This window comes from Neopsephotus bourkii, unplaced genomic scaffold (assembly GCF_033783945.1).
Source record: "Neopsephotus bourkii isolate Nb327-2 ecotype Australia unplaced genomic scaffold, CSIRO-AGI_Nbou_v1 NB_1792, whole genome shotgun sequence".
In the NCBI taxonomy this organism is placed as follows: Eukaryota; Metazoa; Chordata; class Aves; order Psittaciformes; family Psittacidae; genus Neopsephotus; species Neopsephotus bourkii.
The window spans coordinates 2593152-2618621 of record NW_026902266.1 but is presented as its reverse complement, the minus strand read 5'-3'; the positions used below and the strand labels follow the sequence as shown (position 1 = coordinate 2618621).

The 25470-nt window shown below is 41.7% G+C and overlaps 1 protein-coding gene and 1 long non-coding RNA gene across 3 annotated transcripts; one reads left to right on the top strand and one right to left on the bottom strand.

The window, feature by feature from the left end:
- The first annotated feature begins 2328 nt into the window (after positions 1–2328).
- On the top strand, positions 2329–18922 carry LOC133226612 (serine/arginine-rich splicing factor 5-like). 2 transcript variants are annotated; one of them, XM_061380335.1, is made up of 8 exons: positions 2329–2483; positions 4433–4571; positions 8089–8159; positions 8917–9003; positions 11245–11317; positions 15003–15076; positions 16070–16180; positions 17394–18922. In XM_061380335.1, exons 2-8 carry the CDS (start codon positions 4446–4448, stop codon positions 17683–17685), a joined length of 834 nt encoding a protein of 277 aa, XP_061236319.1. In that variant the 5' UTR covers positions 2329–2483; positions 4433–4445; the 3' UTR covers positions 17686–18922. The 2 variants fall into 2 exon arrangements, 1 of the variants encoding a protein (XP_061236319.1); XR_009729584.1 differs by lacking the exons at positions 16070–16180; positions 17394–18922 and adding an exon at positions 14010–14253.
- Positions 18923–21956: 3034 nt separating this feature from the next.
- LOC133226556 (uncharacterized) lies at positions 21957–23158 on the bottom strand. The gene is made up of 2 exons (XR_009729551.1): positions 23084–23158; positions 21957–22219 (listed from the first exon to the last, which is right to left on the bottom strand). It is a non-coding gene; the product is annotated as an uncharacterized LOC133226556 (long non-coding RNA).
- Between the last annotated feature and the right edge of the window lie 2312 nt (positions 23159–25470).

The following is a 25470-nucleotide window of genomic DNA, read 5'->3' as shown; positions in this document are numbered from 1 at the left end:
AGAGAAAATAAGATGTCTTCTTTGGGAAAGCAAGAAAGCAGTTCATTTACCCCAGCAATCAACATATTGTGTTTTTTAAGTATCCTGATTCCAGCTAAGTATTCATTTACATTTGTAGGTGTGCAGTCAGGATGCTAATAGTTCCCAGTGGGCTGTCAGATGGTCTTCTGAGACACCAATCTTTCTGTGCAACCAAAATAACGAGCAAACTAAGCCACAGCTCTATTACAAAAGTTGATTTTGCACATGATATCTTCCAGAAACACAACCCACACGCTAGAGGCAATGCTGCAGATTCTTCTGATGCTATATTTCATGCCTTTTACCACCCGTGCAGAGTGTCCACAACCAAGAAAGGGAAAAAGGGACTCCAGCCCAGGTCAGGCACTGCCAGAACAGCCAGAGCCACATTCCAGATGCACAACCGCATTCTTCCCCACTGACAAAACCCCAGAGGCTGCAGAGATGTAGGATAAAACCAAAAAAGCTTTAATTTGGCTTCCAGCATGACTTACCTTCATTACTGCAAATAACTCAAATCCCTGTTTCACCAATACCATTCCAAGACTGCCACCTAAAGAGGTTTTTTCTCCTGAGCTTCTTGCATAGCAATTCAAGCACACAGCGACTCCAGTGCTACTCATTCAGGAGTCCAGCTTTGCTTCTATGCAGAATTTGCACAGTAAGAGTCACAGGGTTGACATTTTGAGCACCCTGGATGCATTTTGAGTGTTTTTATCTTTACAAATAAAGAAGTAAAACAACAGAACATTGCATTCTAAATGGTAAAACATACTTGTTAAAGCTACCCACTTTTTGTTTTTAACAACAGCTTTGTTATGCTGTCACATCACTTCATTTTCTTATCAAAAACAGTTCACACCAGTTGCCTTGCAGCCAAAGCGACAATGCTGGGCTGCATAAGTTGGCTGCTGTGAGGCCGAGGCAGGTGACCCTGCCCCCCAGCACTGGTGAGGTCATGCCTGAAACCTTGTGCCCTCCACTGGCCTCCCCACACAAAAGAGCTATAGACTTACTGGAGCAAGGCCAGCACAGGGCCACAAAGACTGCTGTGGGACTGGAGCATATCATACAAGGAGAGATGCTGGGACTGCTCAGCCTGCAGAAGGCTAAATGTGTGTAAATAGCTGATGGGCCGGAATGGAGAGGAGGGAGCCAGACTCTTCTCAGTAGCATCCAGTGACAATTAAACCCCATGAAATTTCATCTGAACACTTGTTTTTACTGTAAGGGTGGTAAAACACTGGATTGGGTTGTCAGGAGAGGTGGTGGAGCTTCCATCTGTGGAGGTATTAAAAAGCTGACTGGACATGGTCCTGGGCAACACTGGGGCTTGGACCAGAGGATCTCAAGGGGTCCCTTCCAACCTAAATGATTCCATTTATTATGGATATTGAATATATATGTTATCTCCATCCTTAAGAATAGTCAAGAGGACAAAAAAAATTGAATGATACAATGCTATAAATGTAACTCAGATTTTTGCTCCAAGTTAAATCAGGAAGTCCAGACATAATGCTATCAGATGAAGGGGGGAAATGGGCAAAACAAACTGCAGCTGTATGTCAGGAATCTGGATGGTAAAATTTAAGAAGTTATGCTGTACTGAAGAAACAGCACTTAATAATCCTAATCATCATACCGTGAACTCTCTTGAATTACACCGTAAGAATTCCATGAGTCCATCTCGGGCACTGACAACCCAGAGAAGTAGTGCGCTACGCGTACATGCACGGGAAAACTGCTTCTGCCTAGCACTCCACGCAGGCCTCTGTTCACTGGCCGCTTTTCCGCACCCAAGGTTTCCCCCTGGTGTCAGCCATAGCAGCAGTATTGGGGGTTTATACAAAGGCCCGTAGTCCTGTGCTAAAGACATGAAGGTGGCAGGGACCTGGAGGTGGGTTAGGGGCGGGCCACAGCGAACTGCAGCTGGCAGAACTGTGGTTGCTGAGCTAACGCTCAACACTTCGGCGGAACTTTCTGGCAGCGTGTCTTCGCTCCTCTACTTATTAATCAGCACAGACGGCCAGACTTTTTGCCATGTCTCGGTGAGAAGCCATGGTCAGTTCAGGACGCAGGAGAATGGCGGGGAGCAGTTGGCAGGCGTCGCTCCAGAGGGAAAGGAGCGCGATTTACCTCAGGGTGCCCCACGCCAACCGCTACCGCTAAGCGCTCCCCCACGGCGCACCCCGAAATGGGCGGCCGCACGAGGCCCCACTTCCGCCACTCGCCCTGACATGGCCGCAGCCTCTCGCCCCCTCCCCCCTCCTCCCCTCGGGCGCGGGGCGGGACCGGTACCGCCGCGCTGCACGCTGGGGGTTGGAGTCGGGCGTTGGCGGTTGCGCACATCCGCTGGGGGCGCGCGGCGGGGCTGGTCTCTCTGAAGAGCACGGCAGCCATTGCGGCCTCGGCCCGAAGCGGACGGTTTCTTCACGGCCTTCAGGACTCAGTGCTCGGCGACGGTGAATGTCCGCTCCTGTTCGGCTCGCTCGGTGGCGGGAGGGCCGGGGGACGCCCGGACGCTAGGTTGCGAGCAGAGTTCTTGCAGCTGGACCCTGCTGTGGGGCGGGGATGGGCCCGGCCTTCCTTGTGGAGGGAAGCTGTTCTCGAAGGCCTCGCTGGCGCCGCGCAGCGCCGCTAGGCCGCAGCCCATTGGGTAACCGGGGCGCAGAGGCATTAGGCCGCGGAGGACGGCGCGCCTCATCGCCGCGGAGGGGAGGGCTGATCCAGGTCGTTTAGGTCGGAGGGATGGCCGGGAGCCTTCGGGGCTTGGAGGCTAGTGTAAAGCTTTCGTGTGGGCCGGAGGGGCGATCGTCACGGGGAGGGCGGACGCTTCTGTGCCGGTGAACACACGGAGGGTTTTTTTCGTCTTTGTAGGCGGCCGGGCCTACCCAGTTTAAAAAGGCGAGCGAGCAGCTGGTCTTTCGGTGCGGGCCCTTGCTTTTCTGTCCCTGTGTGATATCTTGTGAGCCAGTGAGCAAACGCGGTTTCATTGTGTTGGGAACAACGCGTGAGACTCTGCACCTTTCTTGTATCGGTAGAGATCTCGAGATCTCGCATCCATTGTGCTTCCTGATGTTCGAGTAAATAATACATGGACAGATCGTTTGCACATCCACTGTATCTGTGACAGTTTCTCAGGCAATTTCATCCACCCCATGTTTATTTCTTTCGGCGATTCTTATTTTGCTAGAATTGACAGCTAAAAGTATTGAACAGCAGTTATACAGTCGTTTTATAATCTGTCAAACCTGTATCGTTCCCAAAATGAGTTCTTGTTGATAAAGTGACTCTTCTCACCGTGTTTTGAAGCACGTAGTTATGTAAGTCTGTCCTTCCTCTGCAAAGGCCTGTCCTGCCCTTAATACCCACTGCTGGCCTTGCCAGTATTTGTGTGGTCAGGGTGCATCTGGAAAACAATATGTCGGAAGAGTAGCTACTCTGAGGGAGCTGAATCAGTCCTTTGAGCTGGATTTCCATGTGGGCATAAAAATGCAAGTGAGCACAAAGGAGGAATGGTTACAAAGGGCAGCATAGGCTTTTCTAAGGCAAGAACAAAACTTCTCACGTGAAAGCCATTAAATAGCTATCACCTCAGGACATGATTTGGGGACAGTTTAGGCTACTCTAGGAGTGTGCCGACACACATTTACTCCTTGCCCTATAAGAAGGCCAATACTGTGTCTTCCAAAGTTCTGGCACATCTCTGATGGCACAGTAAACCCGAGTAAAGAACCTAATCGATTAGATGGAAGGGAAATCACACTAGTTCAAAATACTGCATCCAGATTGTCTTGAACTACTTTCACAGCTAAACACGTTGTTTACTCTGTCTGCTTTACAGCCCAGTATTGTAATATAAGGTCATGCTGTATTTTTGCTCCTTAGGGCTTGGATTCTTTGGGGCTTGTATGACAGCAAGCTCAGTGAGTGAGCCAAATTATTAATATTTTCCAGTTACAGGGACAGTTCTTTAAGGTGAAAGCAAAAGTTTGAGAATGTTGTACTAATCACTGGGATAACAGTTTAATTTTGGTGTTTTTTTTTTAACTGCTGCTAGCCCAGTAAGTTCATTGTGGAACTTATTGAGTGGGGGGTTTTCATGTTCTGTGATACAAAAGCCTTATTAGTCTAAGAGCAAACAAAGCCATTATTTCAGGCACAACAACCCTTAAATTTATATGACTACAAAGGATAAAGCTAAGAGTTCTGCATAGGTTCTGCTAGAAGTCAGTAAGACAGGATTTTATGACTTCTCTGGCTATAGAGAATGGGGGATTTAATATATATACCTGGAGAACAATAAGATTGAATCGTACTTAACTGAGATTTCTGAGATGTACAACATGATCTTAATCAACCTATTTTAAGTTTCTTAATCTAATAAACAGTACTGGGGTGTTTTTTTTAGCATCAGCCTAAAGATGAGTGGCTGCCGTGTCTTTGTTGGACACTTAAGCTCACGTGCTCGTGAACGGGATGTGGAGAAGTTCTTCAAAGGATATGGACGCATAAGAGAAATCCATCTAAAAAATGGATTTGGATTTGTGGTAAGTAATACCTTGTTTTCCTTTCTCTTGCTTGCAGGTACTAGCCTTGCTAGGCTCATGTCAAAGAAGGGAAGATGCTTAAGAGAATAGTATTTCCCATGGGAAATGGAAAATATTAATATACATTTCAGGCTGCTTTTCAGATATTAGGATTACAGTTTTACCTGATTTTGGCTGTTTTTTTTTTTTTCTCAAAATCTTGGTAATAGTCTAGCTACATTAAGTACATTGTCTGATCATAATCTTCCATGGATTTTAATTTTACCATTTATTTCAGAAGACAGTATAAATGTCCTGTTACAGCATTACAAAACCCTACAAGTCTTGACCTGCAGAAAAGTTTATACAGAATCACTTATGTTCCTCTCTCAGTTCTAGTCTGCTTGGTTTTATCTCTAAGTAGTGACCTGACATAAAAGCAAAGTGGTTGGCTACAGCAGCAGGTGAACAGCTGTAACAGGTGCTTGCTGTTGGATTTAACCAGTAAAGCTTTTAACTCTTGTATGGCTGAAGTAAGGTGTATTCACCATCAGTACATGTTCACAGGGCGTATGTGTCTGTCAAGCTATTAAATGATATACATAGTTCATTGGATCTCAGTTTCCTGCCACTGCTTTCTAGAGCTTTATGCTCCTAAACTGTTGTCCAAATTTTTATAGCTTTACAGATTCCCAAGTTGACTCAGGCTCAGCCAGTTCCTTAACTGTTAGCTCCAGAGAGCAGATAATTAGTTGTTCTGCAGCCCTGAGTTCTAACTGGAAATGCAGCTACTGCCCTCACACTATGGCAAGCTTATATGCTGTTTGTTCTGCCATGATCAATCCCTTATGTGAAGCTGTGGGGAAAGAATGAAACAACAGGCTTTGCCTACTTCAGTGTCATGCAGGTACTGCTTCTTGACTCTTACATGTGCTGGTTCCTGATTGCCTTGCAGTATGAGCTGCTACTTGTTGACTGCCAATAGGTAAATACCTGCCTCGTGAAGTCCAGAGATAAAAGGCTGATCTAGATGTGAGCCTGAGTTTATTTAGAATGTCATTTCCAATTGCTACTATTTCTTAATCACCTTTGCTTGAGTATTCCTCTTTTCTTCTTGGGCAAGACTGTTGACTCACTCAGGAGCTACTTGTGTTCAACTCCTGTACATGAGTCAGTCAACCCTCCTTCCTCTCCCAGTTCCTAGGCAGAAGTATTTTCTGTTCAGTGCTCACTAATAAGCTTGAATAATTGTCTCATAACTCTGTCTAAAAATTTTAATTGTTCTCAGGATGAAGAATTTTTTCCTTACATGTGATTAAAACCTTCCTGACCTTTACATGTCATACTGTCACTGTGCATGCAGCTGAGTAAAGCCCTTTATCACTTCTGTAACCATGTTCTAGGTTTTGGAAGACTGACTGGATCCCCTTTGAGCTGCCTTTTCTTCAGGCTAAGCAAACACAGCTCTCTCAACCAACCTTTCCTTATTCTCAAACCTTGTAATCGGTTACGGCAGCCCTCTGCTAGTCCTGCTCCAGTCTTTCTTGAGCTGGAGGGACCAGAACTGGCCACTGTTCCAGGTGTGGCATAAAAGTTGCCAAGGTGGAATAATCACATCCTTAGTCTCCTAGCTGATGCAGCTCAGGCAGGATATGGTATGCGTTAGTTGCAGCAAAGCCACATTGCTGACTCGTGCTGAGCTGACTCTCCACAAGGAGAGTCTGTCTTTTCATGTCCTTAACAGCAGAGCTACACTTCAGCCACTCAGATCCCGGCCTGATTATTCTCTTCCAGGTGCAGGATTTCACTGTTGTCATGTTTTGTTAAAACTTGCAGTTCTTGTTGGCCTAATCTTTCAGCCTATCAGGGTGTCTCTATGTAGTGTTTTTTCCTTCTGTTTTGTCTATTTCCCCTCCCACTGTAGTGTCGGCCACAAAATTGGTGAGGGTGCACTTGATCTCATCATCTAGATAATTTATAAATACATTGAATAGCATTATCCTTTGCAGCTCCTCACTTGTCATGGGCTGTCAGTTCATCTTTGGGTTTGATTATTTAAAATGTGTATTTATAAAACCTCTTAAAACCCCAGGGATTTTAATCTTAACATTTTGCTAGTGTTAAAAGCATGTTTCACTGTGCTTAATTGAAATAATTGCTTGATCTTTGAAACTAGTTACATTTACTCAGATTTTGTAGATTTCAGCACTGAATGTTTTCAAACTTCAGACCATAAAACTAGTATGTGAAGCGAGACAGACTTGCAGACACTTGGTTTGTTAGAAACTAGCTGAAAAAATGGGAGCTGTAGGTGCTAGCTATTGATACCCTTAAATGCTGGGCCTACATTTATTTTCTCAATATAATCTTTGTATCATCATGCAGGGATGTGTGATGTTTCACTTTGTAGTGAAACAGATTTCAGTGCAGAAGGGGGAAGATTGCTTAAGCCAGTATTGCTTCTGAAAGGCTGTTAATAGTTACGCAAATGCTTTCTTCAACATGAGAAGCTGCTTCTCTGTTGTTGCTCTTATGCTGCGCTTCCATAATTTTCTTTCTCCATCCATGTTTCTGGTTCAAGCAGCTGCTTGTTCTTACTGCTTTTTCTTTCCTTTCTCCCCTTACCTCACATGGAATTTTACCCCCTGTTGTTCAGCCACATAACAAACCTACCTGGGAAGCTGATCTAGTAGAAAAATAACAGTCTTCCACCCCACCTACTACAAAGTGTGCTGTTTTTCATCTAAATAGGTTTCTTGACCTAGTTTCCTGCAGAGCTGTACAAACAGCTTTGCCAAGAACCAGTGGGCTGGCTAGTGGGCAGAGGCTACTCATGCCGACTGAAGTAGCATTGCTGCCAAAAGTGAAGTGACAGATTCCATTGCAACAGTATATGGAATTACAGATTCTAACTGATCCAGATCCATAGGTGGCAAGTGCTGAAGAGGGGCTTATGTTTCTTACTCTTCTTCCCCAGACTAGTGAGCTGAATTAGCTCAGAGAAAAATCAGAAGGGCGTTTGGCATTTGATTTTTCTTTTCTGATTTACTCTTTCTTTGTCAATTCAGTAAGAATTGAATCAGCCTCAGAACTCTTCAGAGGATTTGGGGAGTGCAGTGCTTTTTTTTGCAATTAAACAGTTCATGCCATTATATAGGATTTCCCTTGTATGTAGGGCTTTGTTTTAAACTGTATGCCTTGAAGTGATCCCACACACACCGCTCTCCCAAAAAGTATTTTGGGTATTTTTTTTTAATAAGCCAGGTCATTCAATTAATTTATTTTGTATAGGTCCTGCAAGTAGCTATACTGAAAAAACTAAGGGAGGCAAAGGACTTTGTGGGGTGGAGGGAGAAGAAATGGTCATGAATGAGAACATCTTGGTTTTCAGTGATAACTGTACTAGGAATCTGCTTCTTTGTTCAAAATTCTGGCTGATACTTGCTTTAGGAATGTAAAATCTAAAAAGAAAACCTTTTTTGTAGCATTTGCATATACTATGCAGGAAAAACATGGTTTTATTCCTTATTCTTTCTAGGAATTCGAAGACCACAGGGATGCCGATGATGCAATTTATGAACTTAATGGTAAAGAGCTGTGTGATGAAAGGTAAGTGTAATACCATCATTTCCCTTTAGAACAGCAAAAGTGCTTTGCATACAAATACAGTGCATTAGCTTGTGCTCTGACACCCATTTCTTGTGGCTCTGTGGTGGGATACACCTTCCATAACTTCATCTAAAGAGATTCATTGGGATCCTGGCTGTATATAGTCTTACATAAGGCAAAGATAGTTTGGGATTGGAGGAGAGATGGTTTGGAGTACGGCTGACTGTTTTATCCACTTGCACTTACCTCTCTTTCAAAGCTAACTCAAGGTCTTGTCACTATAAGTGAATTAAATTTATCTGCATGTTGATATTGGAAGATAAGTTGATAGCCTCTCATTCAAAATATTGCCCTTCAGTTTGCAACAATGTGGGTTATAGTCATTGTATGTTACAGTAATTTTGATTGTGGAAGCTGGGTGTAGGTCAAAGTTGTTACTACTTCTTTTGGTACTTGTTTTGGTTTCCCTCTGTGATTACCCTTCAGCTCCAGTTGAGCAAATTCAGTTTTCAGTTTGAATTACAGACCTGTGACAATTTTGATGAAAATCAGAGGGAGATGAGTCAGACAAGAGAATACCACTGTTCTGGCTCTTTAAGAAACATCGGTGACTGTGTTATAAATCATTGCTTGCAAGGGCAAGATAATTCTTGTTTGTGCACATGTGCACAGTGTGCTTGTGAAAGATTTAAGTCAGTGTCCAATACCTAAAGTTTGTGTTACATTTTTTGTTTCCTTGTTTTATTCCTCTGGTAAGGGTTACAATTGAGCACGCGCGAGCCCGAAGAGGGAGGGGCAGATTCCCACAACGGTTCAGTTATTACCAGTCGCAGAGTGGATCTAGGTAGGTGGTCTGGACTCTGTTACCTACTAACCCAGTAACTTAAGACCTGTACTGAAATACTGTTTGCTTCCTGTGGTTGGAGTTAGAGATCCAGCTCTATTTCCTTGTATAGCTTTGCAAGAGGAGTTTTATGTTCTCAGACGTAGGAGTTCCACTACTATTATTTACGTCCTCTGGCTGAGTAGAATCTGGATTTTAAAGAAATTTAACTGTCAGAGAGATTCACAAACTCAGTATGAAGTGCTCCCTCTCTGTGTTGTAGGCAATACAATGGTCTTGCTTCCTGCTGTTGTGTAGATGATGTGAAGGAGAAATGCTGCAGTTGGTTTGGCCGGCCTTAACACGGAATCAAGAAAAATGCCAGAGCTTCTCTTTTGAGGCTTTTGTCTTTAAACTGAGCTTACAGGCTAAGTAGAGTAATTGTAGAGCAGTAGTTCAGGGTATTTACTGCCTAACCAAACTTTCATATTTCCACCTGTATGGTTATCAAAATGCTTACTTCAGCACAGCATACAAAAAGAACTGTAATTGAGAAACCAGTGCTAGGGCACAAGATATCAGCATGCGCAGAAGCGTTTGAATACCAGTTGACTAATTTTTCTGACCGAGCAGGTGCCTTGTGGAAGGAAAGTCTCTGCCCAACAACGGAATCTGAAAATCAGGACGTAGCTCATATCTAGAATACCTGTAGTGGACATGGAGTAGTTGTCAAATTACTCACATTCAGTGATTTGAGCCAGTGGTGAGCTTTGCACTAGCTTGCAGCAGAGTTGGTGAAAGTTCTGCAGATTTGCATATGTATCCCACCAAACAACTACACAGTACTCTTTATACTTTATCTGTGTGAACTAAATATGTATGGAATAATTTACTCTGTAGAAACATTTCTAGCTGTGGCCTATGCAGAGTAGAGCTTGGAAGGAAGACAGAGACTTAACTGACATAAACCTCTGTTCTTGTTTCAAAGTGAGAATTGCTGCCAGTTACAAACCAGTGTCTGGAGCATCTAATTTGCATATGCAAGTACGCTAATTAGATTATTTTTTCTTTAGTGGCAGTAACCTTGATGCGGTATAATTGGTCCGAGGTCCAGGCTAAAAGTGGACTTTTAAAGTAGGAAGTGTGATTGGAGGTCCTGGGCATCTGACGTTGTAGTCATGTTCATGACGTCAGACTGCCGATGCCAGACAGGAAGAAACTGCGGTTTGCAATAATGGAAAAATGACACTCAGCCTGCCAGTTTTGGGACTCTGGGACCTCTGTTTAAATGCCTGGAAGATCTGGATGTTCTGAAAAAAATGGGGACACTTTGAGGTATGCCCCGAAGTGAAATTGCCTGTGCTTCAGTGTACGAGTCAATATGCACAATTCAGGATTATGTTTCTATGGGAGGAGAAGGTGAGAATAATTTTCTCTCAGGTCAGTGCTCTTGATTCTTGAATTTTTTGGTAGTAATACAAAGTAGTGCCATCGGTAGAATCCCGCATTACTTATCAGAAGGCTGGCATACGTTTTCCCATAGTTCTCAGGTTCCTTTGGTTTCAGAATGGTTAGGATTGGGAACAGAAATGACCTGCAAGGGCAGTATTTTTTCCAGGTGCCTTACTCTTCTGTATGAAAGTTTACAAGATACTTTTTTATTGTTGAGAGCGTCTTTAATTTTTGGTTAAGTGAAAAACATGGGCTTTAATTCAGGAACTGAAAACTACTGTTGTTTCAGGGCAACCAGCTCTCATTTTACTAAAATAGCAGTATTTCTATCCACAAAAATACCTAATATAGGTCACGGTAGCATTTATAGATATTAACAAGAATTTAGAAGCATGAACTAAGATGTGTTTAAGTTGTGCCTCCCATCTCCCTGACGTGAAGCAGAATTAATCCTACCAACTTAAAAAAAAAATAAAAATTAAAAAATGGACCAGATTAAGCTAATTCTCTCTACATTATTTACATTCTACTAGGCACTTACTTCAGTGTTATCTAGAAAAAATGGCAGCTATATTGACTGTGTTGGTATAAGTTCTTCATTAAAATCCTTTTCAATCACTTCGTAGCATCTCTCTTCTTGTAGTGGACTCTTAATTATATTCTTTACTAGGTAGAGTCAGATCTGCAGTCCAGCAACAAGGAAAATAATTAAATCTCTTAACAAACTATAGAAGACATCAGACTTCCTAAATTCTGAATTCGTTACACTGGAGACTTTTTCCTTTTTTGTTTCCCTCTGAACTCTTGCAGCCGGTATGGACCTCCTGTTCGTACTGAACACAGGATCATAGTTGAAAACCTTTCATCCCGTATCAGCTGGCAGGTGAGTTTACATCTTATCTTCTTTTTTTTACACCTCATTTTCTTACCCTGTAAATAGACTCTTCTCAGCCCAATTTCTTAATAAAGCCATCATAAATATTTAACCTGAATTTTAAAATGTGTAAAAAAAAGGAAAAAAAGCTCCAGTGATTGCTAAAAATTAGCATTTAAACACTTAAAGAAGCCTTTTGTTTCACAGCTGTTCAGGTAGTTCTGTAATTATATTTTGTACTTGGCAACCAATTCTTGCTTACTTGTGTTTACCAACTGATAAAAACTTTCCAAGACTCTAGATTGTTTCTAAACTACTGAAGCATAGCATCCATTCAAGCTATGTCACCCTTTTGTACTGTTACACCTAGAAGTGCATGCCTTTGTTTTTGAGTGAAACTTACAGTCTTTTCTTATGCTTTGCAAAATGTTTTGGTGACGTGATGCATGATTGAGAGTCTGGTGATAATCAGTTCCTTTAGTTGTGGTCTGAGTAGTATACAGTCTATAGAAAGCTTACTTTTTTTGAAGTCACAGCAACAGATGCTGTTGACAGAACGTGAATGAATAGTGGATATTAGTCTCATTCATTAATCTTTATATTCTTTGACTAAAGAGAGTTCAATTAGGTTACTGGAAGATGCAGTAGAACATGTTGAATGTTCTAAGCCTTGGTCTTGCAGCTACATCCACATGAGGAGGCTGTTTGGCTTGCCTGGAGCTCCACTGATGTGTTTCGTAAGAGCTTGGGTACAGTCCATGCAGATAAACGGTTGAACTAGGTTTGTTTATCTTCTGCATGACAGGTTCAAAAGGTTCATAATTGTACAGTTCGGTTAATTACTGAATAACTGGAGGAAAAAAAACCAGAGTTTTGATGCGGTGAGCACTATTGGTGTGGTGAGCAAGTGGATTTAATCTATGTATCTTCTGGGTGTGCTATACAGTTATGTATATGAAGAGATTGTTATAAAACACAGGACTTGGAAACAACAGTAGGGACCAGAAAGTAAGCCAGAATGGAGTGTTAAGGAGAACAAATTCTATAATGCCGTTTCGTGTTAAATTCATAACTTGGGGTGGGGGAAAATTAACATTTCTGTAACTTTCTTGTGAATATTTATAATGGCTTTATGTGTACTTACTATTTTAGACTGAAGCCCACCCAGTTCAGATTTCATACTGATGAATCTTTAGGATCCTAATGAAATGTTTTAATGACTCTTAAATATGTGATCAGTTAGCGTAAGAGACTTGACTTCTTGATACCTGCCTAAATAGAAATCATTTGAAGCTAACATCCGTATGCAAATTGCACTTAGTTTTGAAGCTGCACTGCTTTGATACTGACTATAGTACTTCTTGTAACTATGCTACTGACACAACAGATTAAAATAGCTAACACATTAACAGTAGTGGCACTGTTCTTCCTTTCTAATCACTGAGCTTCTAGCAAGCACAATCAATACAGAATCTTGCTTTAAAACCTGCACGCATATCTCATCTTTGGTTCTCCCCATTCTTTGAGAACTACTGTCTCCTTTAAAGGTTATTGTGTTGGGATATTTAATAAACAAACTACGAACAACATTTATATTCAGGTCAGTCTCATCAAATTGCTGTCTGTATTTTTATCAGATACTCTTACATCTGATTAGCAGACAAACTGTCAGAATTCTCCTTATTTTAGCAAACATACATTTCTGCATGTTTGGAGCTTTCCAACCACCCTCATTAGTTCTTCAGTATTTGTGAGTTTTCAAGCAGTTGGGAAGAGTAGACCTGTGTTACATCAAGATGTAATTTTTAATACATGTTTTTTCTACATATGGTTGTCCTACACCTCGTTTTCCTTTGCTGCTAAGGACAACAGCACATTGTGTGCTGTTTAAGGTAAACCACAACAGTAAACTTAGGATAAAAGTTGAATGTTCCACTGGTTAAGTAAAACCAGGTAACTTTCAAACATTCCTCTAATAATAACAAATAGGATGAGCTTTTATAGCACATGCAGACTTACTCTTTTTTGAGCAGTAATGTTGATGTCTTAATCATGTTGACATTATTATTACAAGTGCTATTTCATGACAGTGATCCTTAGGATTCAGTGTATAGTCTGGCAAGTCAGTTTTAAAGCCTGTTTATTGAATTAGAAAAGAATTATGTAGAGTAACATTTTCTAACTTCCTTTTGACTTATCAGTCCTGGTCCAGTAAAGCTCTTGTTGACTTGAGCAGAGCCAAAATTTTGTTCTACGTCTCTAAACAAATATACCAAGGTTGAAGTAATACTTTCAATGGTGCTGTAGGGCCTATTTTCCATTTACTGTTAAGGTGGTTTTTTTTTTGTTAAGCGTATGTGAAACAAAGTATCTACTAGTTCACCTATGCCAGTTTTTAAAATAAATCTATTGACTTTTCATTTGAAAGAGTAGATAAAACTAAGTCTTATATTCTGTAGCAAATGTTCTAAAGTTTTTCTTGGCTTTTTGTTTTGTAGTCTTTTCTTCCTTAAGCGTATTTCTAACCAAGTGCATTTTGAACCTCTTCTAACAACCTTGAAATGGTTAACCCTCGGTTTTCTGGTATGGAGGAAAAAGAACCAAAGATTTGGGGGTTTTCTAGTGGCTGAAATTCTAGGGTTTGGCCTGTTCTGAATTTTCCTTTTGGTTCCTATGACACTCCTGTTTTTTGGCGATCTAGATCTTGGTTTGCCTGGGTTTGATCTCGATTGGCTAGCACAGATCATCCTCGGGTTCTTTAGCCACTTCTGGAGACTATGTCCAGTGCTTTCAGGGCCTCTGGTACCTCCGTGAAGCGTATTGCTATGAGCCATCACTCTGCCTTTCTCATGTAAGAGAGTTCCTCTTGGCCAGCTAGGTATTGGACAAGCAGCTCTTTGCTTAAGGTACCTTCTTATATCATCTGCCACTTGTGGTGTGTTGCGGTGAGTAGTCTGGGATTATAAAATACCAGATACTGTTTGGTAAAAGTACTGCTTTAATTTATACAAATGTTTAGCTTTTTAGTGACCTTTTACATTATTTGTTTGTACTTTATCCTATTGCTGAGCAAGTAATTTTACAGTGTCTGTGTGTTTAGCCTCTATTAATTTAAATACAAGGGTGTCTATTGACATAGCACTGTAGTGTGACCAATATTCAAGTGAAATATAAGAAAAATCCCCTTTGGAAAATTATTAAGTATATAGTAAGTAATTACACCTTTTTGCTTTGAATTTTGCTGTGACATTGGGGGAGGTGACCATATAGAATGAATTTGTCTACATATGCTGGATTGTCCTTTAACTGGGGCGTTAGTCATGAAAACCTGCATTTAGTACTCATTTTTCCATCGTAATAGTTCTGATTTCAATGCATATGTTGGTATTTTAAGTATTGCATTATGTTTTCAGAACAGCTGGTTTTGGGATATAGGACAATTTTAAAAGCAATGTTTTAGTCACTGTAGTTGTAAAAATAAGGGGTCCTTTTATGCAGCTGCTATTACAAAATGTCTAATTTTGTAGTACTTTATTACAAAATGCTGCTGTGTCAGAAACCTCTAAATTATGTGTGTATTTATATATATAAGCATTAAGCTGTTTTAGAAGGGAAAGTTTCAGGGAGGTATTACTTGCTGCTAGCTGACTCATTTGTGTCCTGTTTATGGCTAAAAAGTTAACTTTTGCTGCAGGACTTGAAAGATGTAATGAGAAAGGCAGGGGAGGTCACCTATGTGGATGCTCACAGAAACAACAGGAATGAAGGGTAAGTTCATTTTGTGTCTAAATCTGTATGATAACCAAAACTGTTAAAGGCAAGATTATCCTTGTAATATAAAAGAAACAAAACTTAAATCTGTGATGTGGCTTAGATCCTGAAATTTCTCCAATTTAGAAATAAAGCACAGTCAGTAAATAGGAGTTCAGAAGTGGTGTGGAACTCGGTCTCTACTTTCTACCATGAACACTGTGTCAAAGCAGAAAGGGAAAGAATATAGTTTCAGTAGCTGAGTTCTGCTGTCTTTAACTTAGGGTTATTTATGTATAATCATTTATGATCTAACTCCTGAGGCTAAAGTATCTCCTGTCTGTGTCCACTTTGCACTGTTTCAGCAAAGTCATGGGAAATTAGTGTAACCAGTCTCTATAGGGAATACCTAGCTCCCTGTTCTCCATTCTTAGTTCTGCAGACTAAAGGTCCTGCATGACAAAGCAGGAAGAAGGAGGGAATTACAACTGGAGTGTCTGTGCTAGAAGAACAATGCTCTAGAGCTACTGCAAGCAAATGCTACTTAGTTTTTGTCTGGGTTTTTTGGGTTTGTTGTTGGTGGGTTTTTTTGGTGTTTTTTTTTTTTTTTTTTTTTTGAGAAAACAAAAAGACAAAGGGATTTTTCTGTTCACTGTTAAAAACCTGAAAAGGGCAGGAGAGCCTGCAAATATATATTGATTCTTGGACTGCTTTAGAATGCAGTTTAATGGAGGATTGAAAGGTGTTTCCTCAGCTGGTGCGCAGGTATGTGGAGCTTTCTGGATTTTGTCCCATCTCATTGCAGATGTGGGTTCTGGTAATGTTTAAGAAGATGTGAAAGGTATGGATGGCTAAGACTGTATCATATTTTCTTGTTAACCACATTAAAAATTACTTTTCAGAAGATAAAACATCAAGCTGTGAATCAACAGATTGAAAAAAGCCTAAACGTGTTCTTTCTGTTTTTTCAGTTTCTCTGAAACATCTTGTTTTTCTCTTGATGGTATACAGGGTTGTGGAATTTGCATCTTACAGTGATATGAAGAGTGCACTGGAAAAACTGGATGGCACTGAGCTGAATGGACGCAGGATTAAATTGACTGAAGATCACAGAAGGCATAGGTATGCTGCCTGACCTGATAAAATTCTGCTGAGGGCATGGATTTGGGAAGTACCAATGTCGAAGTTTTATAATCTAACTCTGTGGCCCCAAGCTAAATACCACTGCACAGGAGCACTTCCTAGCACTGTAAACAGATTTAAATAGGAACAAATCTGCTAAAAACAGGATAAAGAGAACAGAGTAAGGAGAGTTTTGGGGTTTTTTTGTGGGGTTTGTTTTGTTATTGTTTTTTCTGGGTTTTGTTTTGTTTTGGGTTTTTTTTTTTAGGATCATTAAGTCATAGAATGGTTAGAGTTGGAAAGGACCTTAAGATCACCTAGTTCCAGCCCTCCCACCATGGGCAGGGACACCTCACACTAAACCATGTCACCCAAGGCTCTGTCCAACCTGGCCTTGAACACTGCCAGGGACTTGCCAAGCTTCCTTGGGCAAGATTTTTAGATAAAACTTGGTATTTAAATGAAAAAAAAAAAAGGTATTAAAAAGCCTTTTAATTTAATGGAAGCTGCTTCACAGTCCTATGAAACTTCTCTAAAATTGTGAAAGCCAGCATTCTCATGAGGGTAAAAGTGGTGAGCTTGCTTGCATTATTCCCAAAGTATTTCTGCCATTTAGTCATTAAAAATCCATGTTAGCTGCAGCTCTTTCATTGTTTTAATTAAAAATAAATCCATTTCTGCTGATGGAAAAAGGGACACATAGCTAGAAGAGGTGTTAAACTCGCAGGCCTTAAAGTGTGCTGGTGTTCCATGCTTTAGAGACCTTTTTAACATCTTGAAACAAACCCTTATTAATTTACATGGGTGTTTCTAGACAGAACAAATACCATGGATTTGAATTTTCATTTTGGGGCTTTTCTTGACAAATGGCTGGAAGTTCCTCCCCTAGGGGTGGTGGAAGGCATCTTTTATTAGGCAGTTTGTACTTTGCCAAGCTAGCAGAGTATGTCAAGGCTAGCAGATCCTGATAGCGGAGAATGTCAAGGCTAGCAGCTCCTGATAGCAGAGAATGTTAAGACTAGCCTTGGTCTAAGAAGATACTAAGAAGTTGTGATGGAGCATAACAGAAATCTAGCAGCACATTGAAAAAGTGAACACTGCCTAGTGCGTTCAGATGGATGTGCTGTGCATACAAAGTAGTTTGGAATTTAAACACAGAGTATTTTAAATTTAGTAGGAGGTGAGACTACAGGTTTCAATTGTGTTTCTCCAGAAGCAGATCGCGATCAAGGAGTTACTCAAGATCTCGCAGCAGGTCCAGGTCTACAGGATCTTCTAGATCGGACAGCCGGTCCAGGTCCAGGTCAAGATCAAGGTCCAGGTCCAGGTCTCGCTCTCGATCCCGGTCCCGATCTCGATCTCGGTCTCGTTCTCGCAGTCGTACACCTAAAAAGAGTTACTCCCAGAAAAGCCACCGCTCCAGCTTGCTAGCTTCTTCCCCATCTCCCTCTGCTTCTAAGAGAAAATCTCGTTCTAGGTCGAGCTCTGCTCATAGCCGTAGTTAACCTGCTTTTAGAGATGTCTTAATGCATTTAATTTGATTCAAGTTTCTTGAAGACTTGAGGCAAATTGTACATGAGAACTGGGAGGGGAAGAGTTAACATGATGAAAGGGTAACCTCCTCTTACATTGCCAAAGTGCCTGTCATCAAATAGGCCATCTCTGTGAGGAGGGGCTCTCAGCTTTCTCCTTTCAGTGAAGTCTGGAGTGGGAAGTCGCCTTTATTTTTTTTTTCCCTGCTATTAGTAAACATTTCTATCATAGATAAATTACATACACATAATGCTGAGGTAATGGGATGAGACAATATGCTGCTTTCTCCCTTTCTTGTTCTCCACTTCCCCTCTCCACCTCCAAGGCCTTTGACTTCCAAAATACTATGTTAGCTTTTGTCCTTGGTATTAAGTCCGAGAACAGGAAGTATAGATTTTATTCCTTTAAGGTTCTGTGGCTACTTTTGTGTGTGAGAATGAATGGACCAGCTGAATTTAGTTTAGAGTTCACTTTTTTTTCCCTGTTGCTTGGCTTAACAGGCTGTTTAAGTTCCAACTTTTAAATGACCTTGATAATATGTTTAATTTGACAAAGACGATCAGGAATATACATTGGTTAGTTGAGTGTTGCTCATTTGGATCGTGAATCAATACAATGTTAAGCAGTAATGAAAGCTGGAATTTCCCATTAAAATGAGACATACCATCTGGATGTCAGGACTGTTGGGAATCCATTATAATAATTTTCCAGTAATTCAGTAGTATGTGGTATTGTATGTAGAGGCCTTATTTGACAGGTGACTCCATAAAACTGCACAGAAATGTCAATATGCATGTCCATGTTTTTGATGTTTATAAAAGTGACATAGCTTTCATACCCAAAAGTATGATACTGAATAATGTGTGTATGACCAGCATTAGTCTTGATGGAAAGGAAGGTTCTTTTAGTAATGACAGCAGCAAAAAATCCCAGGAAAATTGTAGTCAGTTGTGACAGAAAAAGTGACTCGTGTTAAAGCATAAAGAGGGTAATTTCTTTACATCTCCTGAATGCAGACTTGTTCTGATTAATAGAAATTTCCACTGCAAATACTGTTCTTATAATCTGAAATTAGATAACTTTTTTTTTTTTAGCTTCTGTATTGTTAAAGAAGGGAAACATTTTTGGAAAACTGTGTAAACTAATCCCAAAGTCTTACGTGTGTTTAAATGTACCATTCCTAATAAAATAAAACCTTTTTCTGGCTTACTCTGCTATTTTGTCCGGTAATGTTACTGTGGCTGTTGTTCACTTCATAAAATCTTGCAAGAATGATGAGAAGAAAATTTATTTGAAGGTGTAGCCATGTGGGAGCAAGCAAAATGTAAACTAGAAACCAGGTATGACACAGAACAGATGCTGCCTAATAGGAGGACAGGATGGGATTTTACTGTCATAGCCATCAGTGGCTGTTTGAATGGATGGCAAATTGTAGTCTTTCTGCATTCCTTGCAGACAGTTTTGTGCAATACCTTCTTGTCTACCAGTTCAGCAGAAGAACCAACAGCCGAATAGGCCATAGTTGTTGGAGTCTTTCTATATGTAAAATTATTTGTCACTTTTGAAATACGGTTCCAAAGGTTCTTACCTTGCCCAAACTACTTGTTAATCCCTTTCTAGAGCAAGTTAATGCTAATCATGTTCTTTCATGTTTGGCTTGATGGATCTCAATATGCCAGCACTTCAGAAAGTACACAAGGAACAAACAACTCACTTTGCAGAGGAATCTTGTTAGATATGACTGCTGGGAAAGCTGGGTATGCTCAGCTGTGTTAAATATCAGTGTTGCTTGCTTTGGTATTTGTTACATTATCAAAAAATCCCAGAATGTCCAGTGCCTCACCTAGTACTTTTGAGATTGGCAAAGGCATTATCGAAGACCTTGAATGCATCTAACCACAGCACGCTTACCTTGCAACTTGTTTAAACACAGACCTAATGCAGATCTCGATTCTTTCTTGTACAATGTCATTTATCTTCTATAATTTTCTGTTTAGTCAGCAGTAAGATGAATGTTTACTAAAGAACCAGCCTTCCCTTCCCCCCCACATACCTCGAGGTTATAAGAAAGTTAATAGTTGTTGTGATTGCAACTACAAATACATGCAGCTTACTTCTGAACCTAAAGCCCGCTCTACCCATAGAGTTGTGTTGCCATTAATACTGGTTAGAAGTACAGGGACGGTAATTTAAATTGTGTGATTGAACTGACAGTGGTTTAGTGTAAAAACACGCATTTTGGTGTTTGTTATCTGTGCTGGTTTAGTAGTGGTTTAAATGTCTTTGCCAGAACAGTTGCATCTAAGTTAACTCTAGTACTGGTTTCTAAATGTAGCAACAGATAACTAAGGGCTGCAGATTGCAGGGTGGTGGTAACCAATGCGACACAATGGAAATACAGACTTCTCACATTTTTACATGTTCTTCAAGGTGGCAAGCAGTGGCTCTTTGTTCCCCTAAGATACACAAAGGAGTTCAAGTGAGGAAAAGGTGAGCTATTCAAGTACTAAGAATATTTAATCTGATCTTTCTCTGCAGAAAGGTTTGTTTATGATAGATGTGAACTTGGCAGCTTTCTCAATGTTTACTTGAAGGGCAAGGATAGGAACCTTTAAGAGCTAAACAGTTTTCTTGAAGGAGAGGTTGAGTCCCTGGTTTCTAAGCTCTGAGTTGTTTGGTTTGGTATATTAATTTTGGTGCCAGGAGAAGTAATGGATTTCAAAGCCCAAAATTTTACTTACTGTGAACATGACTTCCCCCCCCACCCCCCCCACCCCTGTGGCTTTTTCCATATCAAAAAACCTTAAATCTTTAAAATGTACCTGGGGGAGAAGGTGGAAGAATGGTATCCCCTGCTCCCTGTTTCCTGCTGTGCCACCACTTAATTTTTTTTTCCTATTGTCTTAAAGAGGACAGATTATCAGTAGCAGGTTGGACTTCTTTTGCCTTTAGGAAAAAAAAACACAAATAAAAACCTCAAGCGTAAACCTCAGCACTATCATACCAGGGATTCGTAACAATTTTGCTCAGTCTTCAGAGCAGCACAGCCCTGTTAATACACAGTAGAGTTAGAAATGGAAACTACTGTTTTCATTGGAGTTTAATGTTTTGACCTCACCTGATGTGTAAAATGAGCTACAACTGTGTACACTTAATTGCTTTGATGAAGGACAGCTCATGCCACTCTAAAGTTGGAACAAACCCAGTCCGGAATTTGTAGTTTTAGGGCACTGTGAATTGGTGCAAGGGGGTTCAAAGAGCGGTTCAGCAGCATGGATTAAGTACTTGCTTGGTGGTCAGCAAGTGTAGGAAAGTCTTGAGAGGTAAAGAGAGGGACTAGGGCAAATAGAAGCTGTGAAGGGCGAAAAAAGGCTAAGAAGGAGTTTGAGTTTTGACAGATGTCAGTTTCAATGTCAAGACTGGTACAGATAGACCACATAAGGGAATACAGCCTTTATACTCACAACAACAGTTGAAATCTAGAAGTTTTTTCCAACACTTATATTGAGATATACAAATGTGGGAGGGAGCACATGTGCTTACTTGTTTTCCTTAGGAGTATTTGGCGTTCTGTTGAAAAGCAAAAGATCTAAAGGAATTTTAAGTGTTCCTGTGAGAAAATGGCATCTACAAGTCTGGTAGGTGTCTGGCTTAGCAGATGTAGACTTGCTTGGTAGACTCTTTAGGGAACACATTATCGCTGAAACTTGGCTGAACTACTGTCGTGGTTTAACTCCAGCCAGCAACGAAACACCACACAGCCACTTGCTCGCTCCCCTCCATGGGATGGAGAAGAGGATCAGAAGAGTAAAAGCGAAAAAACTTTTGGGTTGAAATAAAGACAGATTAATGGCACAGAAAAGGAAGAAAATAATGATAGAAGAATTAGCATATACATAACAAGTGATGCATTCACTGACTGATGCCCAGCAAGTTCCTGAGCAGCAGCAGCCTCTGGCCAGCTTTCCCACTGAGCGTGACATCACAGTATGGAATATCCCTGTAGCCAGCTGGAGTCACCTGACATGGCTGTGTCCTTTCACAGCTTCTTGTGCAACTCCAGCCTTCTGGTAGCTCATGCGAAGCTGAAAGACTAAGGACTGCATAAACATTACTTAAAAACTCCTGAAACCATCAGTGTTATTATCAACATTATTGTCATACTAAACCCAAAATACAGCTCTGTACCAGCTAGTAGGAAGAAAATTAACTCTGTCCCAGCCAAAAGCAGGACAACTACTAATGTATTTAAGAAACCAGATTATTTTAGTAATGGAACATTTTTAGATTGCAGTGGAACAGATCATCTATATCAGGTGCTTTAGTTCCAACTTTACAGAGCACAGGAATGCAAGCGCCTCTTTAAAATAACCATAAATAGACTTCTTTAACGTATTAAAGTCACATCTTTTACAGGCAGCATGTTCCAACATCTGATACTTCCCAAGAGAAAGCTAGGAATCATCCTTTCCAAATGGCAAAGCTGCTGCTTCCAGCCCTGCAAAGCTGAAAGGAACAAAGCTCTGAAGTAATGATACATCTACAAGTAAATCTGTCATTACTCCCACCTTTATTCTGCTAACTTGATCCTTGAAAAACAGTTCTCACAAGTTTCTCCTCAGCAAATGGAGGTGGCATAAGACAACACAAATGTCAAATTTATATTAGATTCAAAGGTTCCACTTGTACCTTACAGGTGCAGTTGGGCAATATGGATGATAGATCTGCTCTAGAGCAGCTCGCTGCTGGCAAGACAGGCTGCTATCCCTGTGCCTGCCCTTTGTTTTGTGCTCATCCCGTCCTCCAGAAGCCAATCCAATTACATCACAAAAGTGGGTACTCTGGGTCCCTTACAATACTGCTTTTTCCAGTGTTCCCTGGGAGGGAGAAGCTGGAATTAGGACCTGGGGTATAACTCCCCTGTGATCCTTCTGTTTGCCTCCCTCAGAAACACTGGTATGCTGGTTTTCCTGACTTCATAGAATAGTTAGGGTTGGAAAGGACCTTAAGATCATCAAGTTCCAACCCTCCTGCCATGGGCAGGGACACCTCGCTCTAAACCATATCACCCAAGGCCTCGTCCAACTTGGCCTTGAACACTGCCAGGGATGGAGCATTCACAACCTCCCTGGGCAACCTATTCCAGTGCCTCACCACCCTAACAGGAAGGAATTTCTTCCTTATGTCCAATCTAAACTTCCCCTGTTTAAGTTTTAACCTGTTACCCCTTGTCCTATCACTACAATCCCTAATGAAGAGTCCCTCGCCAGTATCCCTATAGGCCCCCTTCATTCTGTTCTCCAAGCAGTCAGTCTCCAAATGGAACACCATCAGTCTCCTCCTGGCCAGCATTTCTTGTGCTTCTCTTACCATAGGACATTTTCATCTCAGGGGAAGCCTTATGCTACAGCAGGTAACTGCTTGCAGCACAGGACACAGCTGGAAGTGGATCACTGCAATTAGTTGCATTTCAGTAATTTGCTACATCCCATCCCCAAATTAAGAGTGTATTATCTGTGATGTTAGTGGCACTTGTTATTAATTACATTTTTATCCACTTCATCCAAGGGTATCCCAGCAGTTTGTGAAGATCAACTTTATTCTACCTGGCCACATCACGGCTCTGATTTACAGAGGACACAAGGAAGGTGAGTGGGAGTTATTTGCTGCGGGTGCAGAATGCGGACGTGCCCGCACGGTCCTCACCTGCCAGGCCCGCGCCGTCTATCGGCTGTGCTTGCTGCCGCAGCTTGTGCAGCCACGAAAGGTGCCGAGCCCCGGTTTGCTCCCGCTCAGGACTGAAAAAAAGTGTCTCTTGTAAAACTGAGGCGAGGCTGCAGCGCGCTTCCGAAGAGGAAGCAATGCCTCAGGAATCTGTACCCGAGGCGCCCTGCCACTGCTCTAGCAGAGGGTCCAGGACGATGAGTTCTGAGGCGGGAAGCTCTCCGCTCTGCCCGCTTTTCCTGCTGCATCCCAGTACAGTTTTGGAAGCGTGTAATTTCCAGCCTGTTTCCTTCATTCTCCCTCCTTAGCGATTTCTCGCCAGAAGACGCAGTGACCTGTGCATACAGTACCTGAGGACACGTTTCCCATGTTACCAGCCCTGCAGTCAGTTAACCCCCCACCCCCTCTGGAAACCTAGAAGACAGTCGTTAGCCCTCCCCCCCTGGGGGCGATTTACCGGGACAAAAACCTTGATGAGCTGACAGTTACGCCTGAAGGAGGGCTAAAGCCGGGGGAGCGGCACAAGCGGAATGCTCTAAGCCTGCCCTCTTAAAGCGGGGGGGGGACAAGAAGAAACGCTGACTTCACGTAAGGGAGCCATTCAGGCCTTGGATAGAGCCAGAACCAAGAGGAAAGTGCAAGGGTTAACAGGCTGGGAGCCTGGGTTAGAAACAAGGCCAAATTATAAACTGTAGTGAAACACTAGCTAAAGGCAATTCTGTATGTCTGGGTAGTCTCAAGATGTTCAAAGGACAATCAGTGCTATCGATTTGCTGGGCCTAGGACCCTGAGGGTGTGATGAAGGAAAGAAGAGTGCATGGTAAATCCTTCAAGATTAAGGAAGGGCTTAAAATAAAAGACAGCGTTTCACTGGTAATGATACTTCTGTGTTGTGTGATGGCTTTTTCCTGTAACCAGGAATGAACTTCTTCTGCCCCTGCTCTCTCCTTTTCCACTCTAGAAAACCCTTGTGCTGTGTGGCCATTTAGCAGTGGTAGGTTGACCTGGAAAGGTGAAGATCAAGATGCCTTAGAGTAGATATTTCATTTCTGACCAAGAATTGTGGGTATGTAGGTGTGATACATCACTGGAGACCCCAACATCAGGTTCATCAGGACCCTGCATGCACGCTGGATGTGTTTAACCCAACAACCAGCTTTCTGGTGTCTTAAGGCAGCTGATTTTTCCTTGCCTATCAAAGACTCATGGGTATTATTACTCTGTGGTTCATAGAGGTAAGATGTAGCAGGACACTCTTTTAACAGAAGTGAACATCCATTAGTAAAGCTAAAGAGCATTCACTTAAAAAGTTAAATACTCCTGCTGTAGAGCCTTGAAAGCAGAGGTACCCCAAACTGCTGATAAATTTGGGCCAGATTTTAGTTGATGGGTAGGGCGGTGGTGGTGCAGTGTACGCTGGCTCTGCAATGCCTGGAAACAGATGTAAAGAAAAGATATACAGGGAAAGAAAGGAAACTGGGTGAAATATTTGCATTTCACATCTACAACTGAAAGAATTATTACCCAAACTCAGTGAGGCCCCACTCACCGCTGTAACTTCTGGTTGGGATATCTCGAAGTGCCTCAGGATATGGGGAGTCCAGGCCAGCAGCATTCCAGAGGCCAGACAGGGCTCCCTGAAGCAGGCTGTGCCATGGCCTAGGCTTAGGCCATGGGCAGTTTGCCCTTCTGCTGGTGCTGACCACCAGAGAATCAGTATCTGGCTTCTCTAGGCAGCCTTGCCCTTCCATGCCTCTGGCCAAAGGTGGAATTTACCCTAGCTGGAGTTAAGCACATCTAATGCTTCAGCCTGAAGTGCTGGTTTTGACTGCACTTGGCTTTGTTCCTTCTCTTTTTCCCAGTAAACTTTCAGATGGCACTGGCTGTTTAACAAAAAGTATAAGCAAGCAGCTCTGCAGTTTCTTAGACACATGGCCATTACCATGTTCCCTGCATCGCTGCCAGTTCCTGTAAATGCCTAACTGAAAAGTCTTGTGCTCCAAAATACAAGTTTTCTTCTTGTTTAAAAAGGT

Excerpts from the sequence above, each read along its gene's own strand:
- LOC133226612 (XM_061380335.1), top strand. The coding sequence starts at position 4,446 with ATGAGTGGCTGCCGTGTCTTTGTTGGACACTTAAGCTCACGTGCTCGT. Across the intron at positions 9,004-11,244 it reads CAGTCGCAGAGTGGATCTAG|CCGGTATGGACCTCCTGTTC; the intron begins GTAGGTGGTCTG and ends GAACTCTTGCAG. Across the intron at positions 16,181-17,393 it reads GAAGATCACAGAAGGCATAG|AAGCAGATCGCGATCAAGGA; the intron begins GTATGCTGCCTG and ends GTGTTTCTCCAG.